At 42.5% G+C, this 18,826-nt stretch overlaps 1 protein-coding gene and 1 pseudogene across 3 annotated transcripts in view; one reads left to right on the top strand and one right to left on the bottom strand.

The window, feature by feature from the left end:
• Positions 1 to 17,237, top strand: part of LOC138665425 (uncharacterized) — a 56,245-nt gene extending 39,008 nt beyond the window's left edge. The window contains exons 5-8 of one of the 3 annotated variants that reach the window (XM_069752897.1): positions 2,002 to 2,110; positions 2,704 to 2,792; positions 3,417 to 3,884; positions 5,257 to 17,237. In XM_069752897.1, coding sequence (XP_069608998.1) covers positions 2,002 to 2,110; positions 2,704 to 2,792; positions 3,417 to 3,884; positions 5,257 to 5,595 — 1,005 coding nt within the window. In that variant the 3' untranslated portion in view covers positions 5,596 to 17,237. The remainder of the gene's footprint in view (positions 1 to 2,001; positions 2,111 to 2,703; positions 2,793 to 3,416; positions 3,885 to 5,256) is intronic. The other 2 variants (XM_069752899.1, XM_069752898.1) reach the window with 2 other exon arrangements.
• Positions 6,826 to 14,687, bottom strand: LOC138666774 (major facilitator superfamily domain-containing protein 4A pseudogene; annotated as a pseudogene).
• Positions 17,238 to 18,826: the final 1,589 nt, after the last annotated feature.

Here is an 18,826-nt window from a genome sequence, read left to right as displayed (position 1 = left end):
CACGTTACGGCACTACAGCCGTGAGAAAATTCTCACGCTGTAGTGCCGCAAGTGACAGGTGAACTCAGGTTACCTGTTGGCGATGGAGTGATACAGCAGTCATTGTATCACCGGAACCCCTGGAGAGCGGTCACATCTGCCGACATGACAGCTCTCCACGGGAGATCGTCATGGGACAATCGTTATTAATTGGATTACGTCGGACACAGGGAGTATATTGTTTGTTTATTATTTTAATTTTATTTGCAGATGATCGATGGCTTCGGGGATTAGATGTATATGGTAAGTATGTACTATATGTATACTGTACGTGCTTTTTTTGTTTGTTTGTTTTTTTAACATTCAACACATTAGCCTGATGGTGGGACTACTTTCCAATCATTGGCTAATGGTGTTACTGTAGCAGGCATAGCCGGATGGGACTAGTAGTCCCATCAGACGATGCCTGCCTACACACAGACCCACACACACAGCCCCGCCCCCAGACACAGATTCACGCAGACCCCCGCACACACATACACGCACATAGCTCTGCACACTCTTCCCCCTCCCGATCTGCAGCGTTTCTAGCACCCACATCCGCAGCAAATCCGCAGATGTTTTTTAAACCTGCAGTTTTCCTGCGGATGTGCCTGACTCAATGGGTGCAGAAACGCAGATCCGCAGTTTTCCTGCGGATGTGCCTGACTCAATGGGTGCAGGAACGCAGATCCGCAAAAAGAATTGACATGTTGTGGGAAAAAAATGCTGCATTTCTGCGCAGATTTTTCCGCAGCATGTGCACAACGAATCTCCATTTACCATAGACTAACATTGGCTGTGCACTACACTGCAGATTTGATGGGAATCCGTGCGGCAACAAACGCTGCACATCGTCATCTAAATCTGCAATGTGTGCACATAGCCTAATACTGCTCTTATGTACAACAATATACTATAATACTGTCCCCTATGTGCAAGAATATTTCTACTATAATACCGCTCCTATGTACAACAGTATAGCTACTATAATACTGCCTCAATGTACAAGAATATAACCACTATAATACCGCTCCTATGTACAACAATATAACCACTATAATACCGCTCCTATGTACAACAGTATAGCTACTATAATACTGCCCCTATGTACAACAGTATAGCTACTATAATACTGCCCCTATGTACAAGAATATAACTACTATAATACCGCTCCTGTGTACAACAATATAGCTACTATAATACTGCCCCTATGTACAGTATAGCTACTATAATACTGCCCCTATGTACAAGAATATAACTACTATAATACCGCTCCTATGTACAACAGTATAGCTACTATAATACTGCCTCAATGTACAAGAATATAACCATTATAATACCGCTCGCATGTACAACAATATAACCACTATAATACCGCTCCTATGTACAACAGTATAGCTACTATAATACTGCCCCTATGTACAACAGTATAGCTACTATAATACTGCCCCTATGTACAAGAATATAACTACTATAATACCGCTCCTGTGTACAACAGTATAGCTACTATAATACCGCCTCAATGTACAACAGTATAGCTATTATAATACTGCCCCTATGTACAAAAATATAACTACTATAATACCGCTCCTATGTACAACAGTATAGCTCCTATAATACTGCCTCAATGTACAATATAACCACTATAATACCGCTCCTAAGTACAACAATATAACCACTATAATACCGCTCCTATGTACAGCAGTATAGCTACTATAATACTGCCCCTATGTACAAGAATATAACCACTATAATACTGCCCCATTGTATGTGAATATACCTACTATAGCATTGCTCACTATGTACAAGAATGTAACTGCTATATACCGTAATTGCTTTCTTATAATTTATGACCCACTTTGCACAAGAATATACATGCTATAATACAGCTCCTATGCATAACAATGTAATGTCTGCTATACTATCACCTATATATAACATTATATCTTCTATAATACTGCTTTCTGTTTGTGCATTTAGGAAGAAAATCTGAATATCGTGGTAGTTGATATTGGTCCAGAGATTCAAAGAGAAAATATGAGAAGTGTGAGGGTCAAGGAGGAGGAACTTCCTGCAGATATCAGCCCAGGTGTGTGCCTTGCTGATGAGTAACATGTATCTGTGCGGGCCGCTGTGTATTACATGAGGACATTGTATTTTATAACTGGAAATCTGATAATGAATGTTGCATGTGTGTGGCTCACCATGGAGAAGGTAATCCATAGGACTACTTGTTCGTTAGGAATCTCATGTGCCAGGTGACCAGGACATAGAAACAGATCAGTACATACAGCAGCAATGTACCTGCGTGAGCACATACCACTCATTCATCAGGCACTGATGGTTTATATGCCACGGAGCGATGTTCATACAATGAGGTCACAGGTATGAGCAATGCTAATACGCCACCCGGTTACTAGAAAGCAAGCAAAGTGTATAATCCTCAGTCACCAATTGGAAACACATGGAGGAATGGAGCAACATGGGCTAAACAGTACAATAAAGTAATGCACATATCTCTCCATAGGCCGCCAATCTGTAACCAGAGGGGAGAAGGATGCATAGACCATTGGTTCACAAGACTGAGCATTTCCTCTACTTGGTCACAAAGTATCCAAGACTTCATGCCACATGTGTGCCAACGCTGTATGACGTTCTGTTTGTTTATTAACTCTGTTTCAGTACATCTGAACACAAGGCGAAGTTCCCTTCGAAATCCTTACAAGAAATGGTGGTCTCCTGCTAAAAGCAGTCGTGCAGGTGCTCACAAGGTATATTATTGCAGAAACTATCTTCAAACAAGAGCCAATGTAGAATGGTATTTAAAGGAGTTGTCTACTACTGGACAACCCCTTCTGAATGCCCCTGTGTGGTTAAAGGGATAAGAAAAATGCATATTTACCTCCTAGACTGGTGCAGCTTTTCACCTTTACCCCTTCCCCCGACGATCTTATGTTATTGTTTTTGTCATGTGAGCGCTGCAGTCAATCAGCAGCCACTGATGAACTGCCATCTTCACAGTTGCTGCATCTGACGGACCGGGAGGTATGTTTTTTTTTTTTATTATTTTACTAGGCATATTAGAGATATGGAAAATGAGTTGTCCAATAGTGGAGAAGCCCTTTATTACTCCTTTGTGTGTTAGGTTTATGTAATGGTTGAATAGTAACACATCCTTACTTTGTTAGGTGTCATGGCCTTAGAAAAGGTAGTCGCTAGTTGTAGACTTGAGGTTGTGACACCCTCACTTTTTTTTTTTAATAAATGCTAGTGTGTTTTTAATGTAGATGCGGCTCTGCATTAAAATGGAAATTGGCTGCAAGTCAAAGCCTTTAGGTGGAGTTATTTTTAATTGCAGATTATGATGTCAGAAGTGATAAATGTTTTTTTAATAGATGGATCTCTCAAAAAAGAAAATTTATTCCGAATATCTCATGAATCCACAGTTCCTGAAAGAATTCATAGACATGTATCGGTCCTTTCCGTGCCTGTGGAACGTGAAGATCTCCGACTATTCCAATAAACAGAAAAGACTGAAGGCCTATGAGAGCATGGTCAACCTCTGCCGCTCTGTCTGCCCAAGTGCCAACATCCAGTTTGTTAAACATAAAATTGCCAATTTGAGGACAGTCTTCAAAAAAGAATTCAACAAAGTACAAGTGTCCAGGAAGACGGCCACCTCCGCTGATGATGTGTATGTTCCCCGGCTGTGGTACTTTGACCTCCTTAAGTTCACAATTGGCCAGGAGGATGCACCAATGGAGGGATCATCCAATTCGGGAGAGTCCCAGGAATGCCGCCAGGAAGATGAGCCAGTGGAAGAGACCATTGAGATTCTGGAGGACTCAACTAATGTGTCTCAGGTATTTCATGTTAGGCTTTAAATCTCCTTCACTTCCAGTTTACAATCTCATCACCAGTGTATTCTTTATTGGCCATTATTTGCTGGAGGAAAGAATACAGCACTGTTCATTGTTTAGCCTGCACCTTACACAACAAGTGCACCAATCCCCTCATTATAACCACTTAAATGCCACTGTCAACCTTTGACAATGGCATTTAAGTGGCATGATTTAATTGCCCATCCCAACCCCTCCTCGATATGGAATCTCAAGGTACCAGTGAGCAGCCATAGTACTGAAGGCCACTAACTCACTTCTGCGAAGCTCAGCCTTTTACTTGGCTTCATAATAGATTGTTAGTTTCACCACATACTGCAATATGTATCCTGTGATTGTACTATATACTACTTTCATTACATGTTGCAGTTTATTTGGAGACCATGTAGTAAAAAGGGGTAATATCAAAAGAAAAAAAATCCCAATACTAGAAACAAAGTTAGTACTGCCACGTCCACAAAAGTCTCACCTTTCAGCATATAATACTATTTAATCTGTACAGTAAATTCCATAAAGAAAAAAATTCATCATTTTTTTTCTTTAACCACAGCTCCCCCCACAAAAAAATGCAATAAAATAGAAAGAAACCCAACTCTGAGAACGACACAAACCAAATTTTACTTTTTTACAAAGTTCTGAATTTACTGCATGTTGATGGGAAAATATAAAGTTATGTCTCTTAGAAGGCGGTGAGAAAAAAGAAAGCAAAAAAGGTCTAAAATTGGCCGCATTGGGAGTTGCATGTATATACGTGCCACTCGCATTTTCCCTCTTCACCACCAGATTGGCCGTATCCGTGGCCTTCATTGTTTAGGCCTTCTCACCACCGGGTCACCTCTGTTATAGTCCTGCTTCAAAATAATTACCATATGTGGGAAATACACTATGTAAGCCGGGTAGGGTAAGTAGTATGGCACTTTAGGAGTCATCTAGTGGGCACCAGACCAGTGGTATGTCAGAACTGTTGATCTTGGGAGTCCGGGACAGTGGCCGTTCCATTTGTATTAAGTTGTTGGTCCTTAAAAATGCAGATATATTCGAGGTACTTGAGATACATATTTGAAGGAACAGTGTTTGCCAAGTCTATGGCCTTATCCGGGGCAATGATCTGTCCAGAAGCTGGTGGTACTAGATTGGGAAGACATCTGGGACAATTAGGAAGCTGCAGGTATGGTACATGGTCCCCCACCGGCACAGTACACTGGAAGTAGTGAACTCATCTCATCCTTTAGCACTTGTGATCACATTCCAGAAGAGACCCCCATAATACTTTAATAGTGATTTTATTATCAAAAGCATGCAGGAGGGTTTTGACGCTCAAACGTGTGACTTTCAGGTAACCAGTAACAGCCAATCTGAGGATGTGGACTACGACCCACAGGAGGATATGCCATTTATAAGGAAAAGAAAGAAAGGAAAACTGTACAATGATGATGATCTGAGCAATGAGCTGCTTTCCCAAGCTGCAGCAATTCTCTCTAAAAACAATGACGAGTATGACGCCTTTGGTGTAACAGTCGCGTCAAAATTACGGAGGATGGAGGAAAAACAAAGACTTGTCGCCGAGGTCCTCGTCATGGATGTTTTATACAAGGGCATGCTGAACCAGTTAAGTGAAGAATCGTACATTGCCGATTACCCCATTCACTACTACTCATCCAACGCAATGAGCTGACCTCCTTCCTCCCAGTTACTCTCGAACCTATCCTCACCAAATGGCCAGGAAAAGCTGTGACTCTGCACCCATCTAAAATATTTGGGGCTCCTCATCCTGTTTAAAGGGTAACTCCACTCACAAGTTCAATATTTTCTATATGCCTTATGTACATATTATGTGAAGACTGTATACACAATGTACTGCTGATATTGGTTGTTTGTAGTGTTACTCCGTACGGTAAGCTTCCATTGCCTCCCATCCGTTATCCCTGCAGTCTCCAGTATAAAAATACTCTAGTCAATGGCTGGAGTGGGAACCCCACTGAAAATGCATACATCTACTATTGCATGATTTGACAGCTGATAGAATTTGTATTTAGTTATCCTTTAGCTCCACTTTTCTTGAGATCCTGCTGTGCTCCTCTCTTTCTGTAACTTCCATTCATTTTAATGAGAGTTGCAGTAACAGAACAGCTGGTCTGCTTTAGGCTGTTTCCGTTGTCCCATCTCCATAGTTATGAGCCTGGCCGGACTTATATCGCGGTCGACCCTTTAATGAATGTGTGGACAGTTACGGTGTACGCATCGTTCTTTCCAATGGGAAGGTGTGGTTTTCACCAGTGTTCTCATTAAGGGTGACTGACAACCATTAACTTTCCAGGGAGAAGGCGGACACAGTCTTGCCTCTTGTTATACATTCAGTAATAGGATCTGAACTATATAGCTAGTCGGGTCAAAAAGTAAGGTCGCCCACTGTCAATTTTCATACATCTAAACTTATAAATATCTGATCGTCATCCTAACAGAATGTAAAGTAATGGAGCAAAAAGACAATGAAATGATCTATGCAGCAAACCGAAAATCCTTCGCTACTTCCTCACATAGGTTGCCCTACACCAACGTGTGGCACACGGACCTGCCGTTCACCCAACAAGTCAGGGGTGCTCAGTGAAAAGATGCAACATAGTCACTTGTACCACCGGAAAAAGAATAAAATCACGGCACTCGCTGAATTTCAGATTTATAGGACCAAATTAATCAAAGCTTTTATGCTAGAATTATGGCCTAAAAAGCTTTGAAAAGTCACAAAATGTGGGTGCAACTTGAGGCTGCGCTATAATTTAGCGACTTTTGACGTTCTCGCTTCATTTTTGCCCAGCTCTGACAAAGTGAGCTGAGACGAGGACTAAGACGTATATGCTTCAAGAATGGGAGGAAAATGTTGAGCACATATGCTTTATTCTTTATTTTATCTGTTCGTGAGAAGGTACTTCTGACTGACCCCACAAACCAAGAAGCTGTAGCTGCCTTGTATCTGGTTAACCGTTCCTACTAGTATCTGAAGAACCATCTCGCCCATCCCAGTGGCGATAACAAGAACATTTGTAGCACATCCTTTGTAATTTAGCAACATACTGGGGAATACACTACTGAGGAACAGACCAAGGAAAGCTGTGCCAATAAAAAGACCAGGTATATTGCTCTGTGACTGCAGCAAGAACAGAAATGGTGCCAACATTCCGACAAGGTTAATAAAGAGCATGGAACGTGGAGGCACTTTGTAGGGTACAGGTATGGAAATTAGTCTTCCAAAGGTAATGCATGCCCAAAAGATGCTGGGCAAAAATCCTGCAGTCTTATGAGTTAATGACAGTGGTTCTTCCACAGCGTAAGTGTAGATAAAGCCAGAGTATTCACCCGTTAGTCCATCCGTCATGAAGAGGATGATTGCTGAACATACATGAATGCTAAAATATGTGGAGGGGGCATTCCAAAACTTTTTATTCTGGCAGCAATATAAGCACAATCCATGACCACCTTCGTGCCTATATACGTCGTGTGTTTCTGATTTCTTCCCAACTTTTATCTCAGTCTCCTTATGAGTCTCCATTGCTAGCTCATCTGCAGTCAGTAGTGATGGACTCCTCCTATTACAACCAGGCACCATGCCTTTTTTGTACGTTAACGGAAAAACTGCCATAGGTACAGGAAGATTGATAGCAGCCATGATCCAAAAGGCATAAGAGACACTTGTCAATACAGTTCCAACAAGAGGAAGGACATAGTGAGATATATTGCCTGGATGATGTGGAACAATTGAATTCCTGATGTGCTCAAGTTTGCTGCTTCCATTCTGCGTGGCATTTGATTGCATACAGTTGATGTCAGAAAGAAATGGGTCCGCTATTAATGGACTCAGCAGAGCTCCAAAACCAACAAAGAAGTGAAGTATCTGTAAGAAAACTGCTGAGTCCTGCTGATAAATTTTCACAAGCTGCATGTTGGAGATCAGTGTTTCCCATTGCTAGACCCCAGCCACTGCCATAACCATTGCAAGAACTCCAGCATGATTGCAAAATGGAATGCTAGCGAATACCAATGAGATGGTCAGTGAACATATCAAGCAAATGAACAAACACAGCTTCAATGACTTTTTGAAGATTCCTCCCAAGGTGCTGCCAACAAGGAGGCAGAACTGCTGAGCGAAGAAGACCCAAATGATGTCCTGCAGGCTGCAGCCTACAGTCACTTATTGGAGCGTGTTCTTCAGCTTTGGACTGTGCATTGCGATTTTGGGTCCCACACTCTTGGATCTAAGGTGCCAGACACCAAGTCTGGCACCTTAGATCCAAGAGTGTGGGACCCAAAATCGCAATGCACAGTCCAAAGCTGAAGAACACGCTCCAATAAGTGACTGTAGGCTGCAGGTTCCTCTTGAAGAAGATGAGAAGGTTCTCGTCCCACCACACCCTTCATTCCCCCTGACCTGGCCAGAGAAGCTGCTCCAGTATCTCAGGAATTTCTCTGCTCTCCCACTAAGTAAACTTGTCAGATTTTTCTGTGTCTTCAGGGTCGGTCTGGCCTGGCGAGGAGCGGGGAAATCTCTGGTGGGCCCTTGGCTGAACCGCCACGGCGCACGTCCCGATCGATACTGGCATGCTGGTAAATTCTAGACTGTAAGGCTCATCCATGCTGGTAAATGCTAGACTGTATGGGCTCCTTCCAGTTGTCAGGTGTATGCTTAATGAATCCGAAGCCTCGCACTCCACCCCATGCCCTCATTAAGACCGTAATTAAGATCTTTACACCTAATTGGATGCATTTTGTAAGGTCTTTAACCCTCTGAGGACCAAAGGACATGAAGTGCCTTGAGAAAGTACTTATACCTTGTGAACTTCTCCAAGTTTTTTAATGCAATACCCACAAACGTAAATGTATTTTATTGGGATTTTATGTAATATACCAACACAAAGCAGCAAGTACCCATATATACTCGAGTATAAGCCGAGGCACCTAATTTTGCCACGAAAAACTGGGTAAATATATTGACTCGTGTATAAGCCGGGTATGCATTGTCCCCTCATCCCTATTCCGGTATACATAGCTCCCCGTCCCTTTCCTTGTGTGCATGGCTCCCCCCCATCGCTGTCCTTGTATGCATGGCACCCCGGTCCCTGTACGCATGGCTTCCCCCTCCTGCCCTGGTATGCATGGCTCCCCTGTCCCTGTATGCATGGCTTCCCCCTCCTGTCCTGGTATGCATGGCCCCCCGATCCCTGTCCCTGTATGCATGGCTTCCCCCTCCTGTCCTGGTATGCATGGCTCCCCCCTCCCATCCTTGTATGCATGGCTCCCCCATCGCTGTCCTTGTATGCATGCCTCCCCCTCCTGTCCTGGTATGCATGGCTCCCCGGTCCCTGTCTCTGTATGCATGGCTTCTCCCTTCTGTTCTGGTATGCATGGATCCCCCCTCCCATCCTTGTATGCATGGCTCCCTATCCTTGTATGCATGGCTCCTTATCCCCTATCATTGTATGCATGGCTCCTATAAGAAAAAAAAAAAAAAAGCATCCTACTTACCTGCATCTCGTTCCCGGCGCCAGCAGCTCTTCCTGCCGAGTGATCATGTGTCCATGCTCATTAAGATAATGAATATTCACTCCACGCCTATGGGAGAGGTGTGAATATTTATTACCTTAATGGGCGAAGCCACATGATCGCTCAGCCAGAAATGCTGCTGGCGCCGTAACGAATGAGATGCAGCGAGGGCGCGCAGGGAAGGTACGTAGGATGTGTGCTGGAAGCCTGCGGCTGTCACTCTGTGCTATTACAGAGAAATGAATATTCATTTCTCTTTAGCAGTCTTTCTGGGACAATTGACTCGTGTATAAGGCGAGGGGGTGTTTTTTAGCACACAAAAATGTGCTGAAAAACTCTGCTTATACACGGGTATATATGGTGTTTGCGAAGTGTAAAGGAAATGATTCATTGTTTTATAATTATTTAAAAAATATAAATCTGAAATTTGTGACATGAATTTGTATTTATGGGTAGTCTGATATCCCTAAATAAAATCCTAAATGACCAATTGCCTTCAGACGTCACATGATTTTGTAAATTGAGTCCACCGGTGGGTTCTTTTATTCTCAGTATAACTACAGCTGTTCTGTGAAGGCCTCAGAGGTTACACTTCCCAAGGAAGGAGAAGACTAATTAGAGATGGAGCCAAGAGGCCCACGGTCTCTCTGAAGGAGATGCAGAAATCTACAGCTGAGGTGGGAGAATCTGTCCACAGGACAACAATTAGCTGGCCTTTATGGAAGAGTGACAAGAAGAATGCAAAAAGCCATGTAAGGAACACAGCTGGCATGTGGAAGAAGGTGCTCTGGTGCACAATTTTCAGATTTATATTTTTAAAATAATTTGGAAACAAGTATCCCTTCCATTACACTTCACAAATACTTGTTACTTTGTGTTGGTGTATCACATAAAATCCCAATAAAATGCTTTCAAGTTTGTGGAGGTAAAGGGAAAAATGTGGAGATGTTCATGGGGTATGAATACTTTTTCAAGGCACTGTATCTGTCCCAAAGTTTTAAACTGAAACAAGTACAATTGAATTTAAAAAAAAAAACGCCCTATCATCTTTTTGCAGTTGTCGTTTACAGGCCTTTTTTGATAAGCCACCTTTTGCAACGAATTTCAAAAGATTCAGCGCTTTATACAGAAGAACCCATGGCAGCTCTATCGCTAGGCAGTGATCCAAGACCTATACAGATAGTAAAGGGAATCTGTCAGCAGGATAGGAAGGGGAATAAAATGACACCTTGATATCTGCGAGACAATGTCCAGAGACATTCACGTTTTTCTTACATGTAACTGAGCTGTTCCGAACTATGGCCGGACACTGATCGCAGGAGTGTCTTCCTCCAGGGACCATTTTGCATGAAAGGGGGGTAACAAGTTGAGACGTGTAATGGCCGCCCTCCTGATCTAACTGCAGAGCTGTGTGTGATCATACCTGACACAGCTACAGTTTCCGCACAGGCAGCTAGTGTAGCAATGTTGTTGCAATACAGCAGGACTCGGAGAGCTGCAGAAAATGTATTTGCCAGAAGACAACGTTCATTTCTACTATTCTGTGTTAATCACTTGTCTCACGCTGGTAACTCACCCTTTTAGTTACAATAATCTCTGGAGACTGATTCTCCTGCGGATCAGTGTCTGACCCACAGTCCTGAACATTTACATATAAGAATAAGACATTGGATCTCAGATATCAAGGTGTAATTGAATTCTGCTTTCTATGACCTACATGTCCATATGGATGACTTAGGAGGGTTGGTCCTGCTGACAGATTCCGATAACATCTTAAATGCTTTGGGCTGTACCAACCACTGTCTCTAAGGTTCTGTTGAAATCCAATACATTTCATGGCACTTAGAAGTGAGCAAGCATGTAAGGAAAATAGCATAAAAATCTCCAGTAATAGATTCTGATAGAATATGTATCAGTATTTAGTCTGTATTAGTATTTACCACTACCTGAAGTTTCCTATTTTGTTTTTTTGTTTAAACTTTCCGTAGGGCATCTTTACTTTTTTACATTATTTAATGTATCATTAAATTATTCACTTTTCTTTATTTCCTGATTTTCCAGGTAAAAATATTTAAAGAGAATCTGTCAGTAGATTTTTGCTATATAATTTGATAGCAATACGATGTAGTGGCAGAGACCTGGATTCCAATAATGTATCACTGCCCTGTATTTTGTTGTTAAAATCAAAATAGGTGTTTTATCAGCATGAGATTATCACTAGAGGACAATTGGCCTCATAGCTTCTGGTCCAGCCACACCCTCATCACTGATTAGCCGCTTTTTGTCAGTATATGGTATGCATTGAAAGCTGCCAATCAGTGGTGTGGGCGGGGTTACGCAAAGCTCAGCATTTAGAGCTCTGATAGAAATGCAGCATAAAAAACTTATTCTGTCACAAGTGCTGCACCCAGTAAATGAAGTAATACATCACTGGAATGAGGGTCTCTATCCCTACATCATGCCGTTGACAGATTGCCTTTAATTGTGGGAATAACAGGTAGGTACTTGACAACATGGCCATTAAAATATTGTGCACATTACTTCAACAGAGTGTATGCATATTGAGTGGGGTGCCCCCTTAACTTATTTACCCACCCCTTTCCCCCCTGAATTTCAGATTGATTTCTGAATAGATAATACCTTATGGCAATGGAGTTTTTCCTTCTAATTGTCCACCATTTCAGTCAGCATTCTGACCCATGATGTAACTATGTCCTACTGGTTTGGTAATGTTGGTTACATGTTCCAATTGTACTCTGCCCGACTAGACATCTTGCTTTCCTACAGAAACAAGCTATGGCATATCTCTGGGACAAACCATCACTTACTGATCGCTGGGCTCATCTTTGCTGGTTTTACATGGAGCCTGCCCAGTGCAGCGTCTTGTGGGATGCTCTACAGCACATTTCCCACAATGCCCGTTTAGTTAAGGCTTAAAGAAATTTGCACGCGAGTATTGTTTCAATCTATAGAAAAAATGATTAGTATTACTTATTATGTCATGTGTGGGAACAGCCACGTTCCTTATGATAGCATGCAGTGAGTGTTATTTACATAGGGAGGTCTAGAGAGTATTTGTTAGGCAGCAGTTGGCATTGCGATGACTTGTAAGGCTTGGGATGTGAATCTATTGGTAAGAGACGGACCTACTACAAAGCTAGATAGATGGAGTCTTAAAGACCATGACTAATGTCAGCCAAACCCGCTGATATCAACCGCTTCGGATCACAGTCAAATGTGTACAGGGGCGCCAGTCAACTGATGGTCAGGAGAGTTGTCGATTGCACATGTGCGATTTTGGCATGCCTTGTCCCCAAGATAAGCCTCTGGCCAAAGTGTCAGTCGGTGGCTTTGTCATCGAGAAGTGGGAGATTTGGCTGAAGCATTGTTTGGCCGACAGTATGGTCAACTTTAGAGAACAAGTACATGGAGACATTGCAATGGCGCCCCTGAAGTTTCTGAACCCTGAGTTGTCCCTTAATGTGTCATTGGAGTTATCCTTTATTGTAATCTATTTGTAGGGTATTGTATTACTCACTTTAGAATTAATTCTTACAATATAATTTGACTTTGCACCATGAAGATTTCAGTTCAGTAATCTTTCGTCAGATGAAGGCATTTCTACCGTAGCCTCAGTAAGCCTAGCGTGACTGGACGAGATAGTGTAGACTCTAAGAGAATGGTAGACCCTTTCAGGAGCCACTGTGAGTTCTTTGTAGGCCAGCATTAAGGAGTTTTGCAAACCAAATTTTCACATTAGAAACTAAGTAGTAGCCAATGTCTAGCTGTGTACTGGATACCTGGTGTCTGTCCATCCCCCAGTATATATGAATGTTCGGCACAGCCTATCTGCAGTGGAAAGAAAAGGATTCAGCATTGGAATTTTAAGCACCTGAGCTTTTTCTCTTCCGACATCAATCGGGGGAGATTTGTCAGGACCCCATACACGTTGGATGGTCAACCGATGTATTTGAGTTTGGACGACTTCCATGTATATGGGAGGGTGTAGGACTGTATCTTTTGTGGTTTGACCTATTGGATGAGGGTTCCTCATCCTGTATGAAAATGTCATTTATACATAATACTAAACTCCCTGTACTATTGTTTTTGTTTACTGATCATTCGTAGTCCAGAGAAAGCCTTAATTGTCCATTAAGTCAATGTAGATTCTTAGGATGAAGGACAGACCATTAGTCAATCTAACGTTACTTAGTTAATGTGTAAGTGGCACTCTACTCTGTGTACTATGTTGGTGCTCTGTGGAAAGAGTAATCATCTACTATAGCTTTAAAGAGTATCTAAACTTTTATTTACTTTTTTAATAATGTTATCCGGCATGGAAAGTTCTGAAAATTTGCAAATCACTTTATTAGGGGATATATCTTGATTCTGTAAGTGACTTCCAAACCACAGCTTTTCCCCAGTCTGCTATAGTGCTTTCACTAGATCAGATCAGAACTTGCTCATTTGAAGCACAGATGATGCTAGTGAAGGGAACAGCAGCTGTGTCTCATTCTGGGGATGTTTCCGAATAGTACAACGCTCAGAGGAGCAGGTAGGTGCTGACCGGTTCACTGCCACCATCTGTACTCTAAGTGACTATGGGCCCAATTCATCAAGACTGGCATTGATAAACGCTCATGCTGAAGTCTCACACTCTTAATTCATGAATATGCGCATGCCTCTTAATAAATCTGAAGCTTCAGACTAGAGATGAGCGAGTTTGTTGGGGATCGGTCGCCAAATCTGAATTTGCCATATTCGTGTCATATTGGTACCCTGTTCGTGCCGAATTTATGTTTGACAATCGATTCAGAACATAGTCATTTCTACTCCAATTACGTTCGGGTGTGTTAGGCGAATATTGCAAATACAATATTTGCTGCCAATTGTAATCAGGACCGAATTTTGAAAAATTCGCTCAACTCTACTACTAACAAGTGGCGTGTGCCGTAACAGAAATCTCACTCCAGTCAGGTACTGAAGTGAGATTCCTGGCTTGGGGAACACCACGGATTGTGATGAATTAGACGGGTTACACCCCAGTTCTGCATATTTCGTAAGAATTGGCATAAACTGGCATGACAACCAGGGCTGTGGAGTTGGTAAGCCAAACCACCAACTCAGACTCTGACACAGACTCCTCAGTTTCCCTGACCCCCACAGCGCTGCCTCACTACTGAGCATGTACATAAAGTGCAGCACAGATTGATCTCCACTAAGAGCCGACATCCTTAGATCAGGAACAGAACAGACATTTATAGGACATTTCATAACTTTCCCAAATTCTTATTGAAAAATGTACAGCGTGTACTGCATCCAAGTTATTATTTTAGTAGTCGGTCCATTTTATACCAACTCCACCAAAATGGACACCAATTCCCGACAACTGCAAAAGTCGCAAAATTTGGGAGCAACTATGAGTTGCTCCTAAATTTTTCAGCTGTTCAGAGCTTTTACTCCAGAATTCTAGTCTGAAAGCTTTAATGAATCGGGACCTTTGTTCTGATATCGGTGCAGCTGTATGTAGGCAGACAAATAGAGTGGGGGGAAAAGTCTGGAAGTCACTTAGGCCATGTTTTACCTTATGTGCAGTGGCTGTGTTGGGGCTTGTGCCTCAAGCCCTGGAAAAAAGTAAAAGATTAGTTACTCTGTAAATATACAAAAATAATGCCAGTCGGCAAATTAATGCACTGAGGATACATTTATTAGTTATCACTTGGATAAGAAAACTATCACAAGTGCTCAAACCAAAATGCATATAAGTTGTAATATTTATATCCAAAATATTGGATCTGTTACGTACTTTGAATGAAACACTTGGGATATGTTATTAGCATTGTGATGGATAATAAATGTATCCTTGTTACACTAGTAATGTTTAACTATCAGTCTACTACGTCTGGTTGTCCGTCTCCTGTAGGCGTACATCTCCAAAAGTGATGCACGACAGAGGGCATGTTCAGTGTATCGGCACCACTCTAGTCTATGGCCCGGTTGGCGAATACGCCAGTTTTGTGGGGGCTTTGGACGTAAACCCCGACTGGACCAAGGAATGGGTGACAAAACAGTGTGAAAGCACTCTTATCAGCCCAAACTGTTCATGGTATTTTTGATGTTTTACTGGAAAGTGGACAATCTCTTTAAAGGGAATATGTAATCAGGAAACAATTCATTGTTTAAAAATATGTGCACATTTTTTTTCTATATCACAATCTTTATTAAAAAATGAAAGAGCAATCTTGCCATTTTACACTGGGGTTATTTGACTCCTACTTCCTGTCCTTTCAGGTAGAGTGTACAGGGGTTTCTTATCACCAAAGGCAGGGTACAATGATTGATATCACTTGTATAGCCCAACTGTTAATTCAGGATCCACCATAGGTGAGATCACAGCTGACCCCACTCCTTTCAGAATGACCTTTTAGGCTATGTGCACACGTTGCGGAATGGGGTGCAGAATTTTCTGCACCAAATCCGCATCTCCTGGCAGAATCCGCAGGTGCAGATTTTCTGTGGATTTTGTGCGGAATTGATGCGGATTTTGTGTGGAAAAGCTTACGGAATTGATGCGGATTTTGTGCGGATTTTACCCCTGCAGATTTCTAACATGGAAGGGTCCAAATCTGCTGCAGTTCCGCACAAAAGAAGTGGCATTCACTTCTTTTCAATCCTCTGCGGATTCAGTGCGGATTTTTCGCACCATTAGCACAGGTTTTTTGTTCCCCAATTGATTTACATTGTACTGTAAATCACATTGCGGAACTGCAGCATTTCTGCGCGGAAAAATCCGAAGCGGATCTGCATCAATTCCGCATCGTGTGCACATGGCCAAACACACACTGATTAGATGCTTCAGTATAAAAGATAGCCAGAGTCTGTTCATTGCAACTAATATATATGTGAATTTCTTGAAACTGGAAGTTAGTCTAAAAAAAGCAGGTTTAAAAACTGAATGATTTCTATTTTTTTAATTTTTAATAAAGATTGTGATTTGAGGAAAAAAAAATGTTGCCAAAAAATGCAGTTAACACAAAAACTTTAAACAGTACGTCAATCACTATATTCTGCCATGTGAAATAAAAACAACCTGTACTAACCTCTGTCGCTGCCGCTGTTATTCATGTGACCCCTGCAGCCAATCAATGGCCGCTAATGGACCACTTCACTCTCACTTAAGTCTGACAAAACTGACATCCAGGGGAAGTTTCCTCTGGAGTAGTGAAAATGAAGTGGCAATAGATTTTGCTGCAGGGCTCACGTGACCTAACATCATGGAAGGCCCAGGATCAACATCTTTGGAACAGTGCTGGCATCGTAGGAGAGTACAGGCTGTTTTTATTTTCCATGGTGGAATATAATGATTGAGAAGAGATATCCAAGTAATGGACAACCACTTTAAGTCGTAGCCCCTAGAAGCACTAAAGTCTGTAACAGAAATAGGGTTTTATGGCATCAAAGTGAAAATTGGTATTGTCATCAAGAGAGACTTAAGTACTATGCAAAAAGAATTAAGAAAACAAATCAGTATTTGTTTCTCGTATTTGCGCAATACGTGAGCATTCCATGTCTCCAGCAGATTAATGAGCCCTTGTACTTTTCATATTGTTAATTCCGATGCTGTAAACTAGAGGACAGTGTTCCTATTAACCATCTCTATTTTCAGAAGAGAATGGTTATCTTCATCTATATTTTGAAACAAACATTTTAAAGAAGTGTTATATGTTGCCATGAAGGTTGTTGTAAAAATATTGAAATAAAAAGTTGATTTAACACAAAATATTCACACGTAGAAGTGTTTTTCTTCCCTCACAACACCACCACGGAGAGAGAGAGGATCCGCCCCCAAGGCCAAGAAACGCTACAGCTTTAAAAGGCGGAGCCCTCCAGTATGCTTCAGTGGTTTCCTGTCCTTTAGGGAGACCCTACAGTTCCCTGGTGCTGCCAGGGAGAATGAAGTCTTATCTGGGGCTGCGGTCCCAGCATCGCTGACATCGGGCAGCATTTTCCATATAGATATCCCTGGAGAGGCAGCAGTGAGCAGGCGTGGTACAGCAAGGGACAGGGACATCTTTTACGGGAGCATGGCCTGGCAGGGCACAGTGCATCCCTGGGAGCCGGCATAGCGGATGATGTCATTTCAGGGAGCATGGCCTGGTATGGCTTCCCCAGAACCGAGCAGGGTGTCTGAAGTCGCTTCTGGGGTCATGGCCTGGTATATGGCTTAGTGCATCACCAGACAGGAGCAGCACAAGCTGGAGGTGGGGGAGCAGGGCAGGATGCACCCCCAGTCTACACCTAACTCGATACGGTGGGCAGAGCTATAGCGCTTGCCGAATAAGATGCAGAGGGAACCCGGCTTCCTGGATCGCTCCCGCTGATCAGCGCCGCAGCTGCATGTGTCACGAATGTGTTAGTCACAACACATGTATGGAGAGCCCAACAGGCTTCTCCATACATGTGTTGTGACTGTCACACAGCCTCGAAACGTGCAGCTGCGGCGCTGATCAGCGGGAGCGATCCAGGAAGCCGGGTTCCCTCTGCAGTTTATTCGGCAAGCGCTATAGCTTGCCGAATAAGAGGAGAACCCGAGAAAATTCGCTCATCTCTACTAAAAACCTCCCATTACAACAGGACTATGCTGCAAAAGGAATTTCAGATGGAGCACAATAACCAGCCTGGAGAACCTACGGAAGCAGCCCCTCCTACACTGGAAGACCTGCCTCAGGTGGGGTAAGTCACGGTTGTTTCATGTGTAAATTATCCTAAATGCTTTTATTTTTACTTATAGGTTTTATAGAACAGGCCTAGAAAAGCACAGTCGAAGAAAGCCGAAGCACAAAGAGTGTGCATTATGCAAGCGCAAATTAGAGCCCTCTTACACTAAAAAGCTATGCAAAGAGTCCATTGAAAGAACTCTATCAGAAAATTCCCATTAGGGTGACCATGAAGGTAGAAGAGATCAAGAAGCCTAAATCCATGCAGGATTTAATGTTCTGGAGATTAGAAGTTAGGTAGCATAAATGTTTTGCCATCCACAGTAACATAGCTTCACTGATTTAGGAAAGAATGGAAAAAGCCAGACATGAAAGCTTTTATCCCAAAAGAAATTAAAAGGACGTATCCCTTTGAAATAGGGGACTCAGAAATTTGAGAGAAAGTACCCAAAATAGACGCGGCAGTATGCAAGATGTCCCTCAATACAGCGCTCCCTTGTGACAACACAGGCCTTTTAAAGGATCCACATGACAGGAAGTCAGAAAGCTTTCTGAAGAAAGCATGGGAATCTGGGACGACAGCCTTTAAACCCAATATAGCAGCTAAAAGCACGGCAAGATCTCTGAGCTTGAGGCTTAGCCAACTGGAGGTAC

The sequence above is a fragment of the Ranitomeya imitator genome, chromosome 2 (genome assembly GCF_032444005.1).
Source record: "Ranitomeya imitator isolate aRanImi1 chromosome 2, aRanImi1.pri, whole genome shotgun sequence".
Lineage (NCBI taxonomy): Eukaryota > Metazoa > Chordata > Amphibia > Anura > Dendrobatidae > Ranitomeya > Ranitomeya imitator.
The sequence above is the reverse complement of the archived record's forward strand: the minus strand, read 5'-3'. Positions and strand labels throughout refer to the sequence as shown.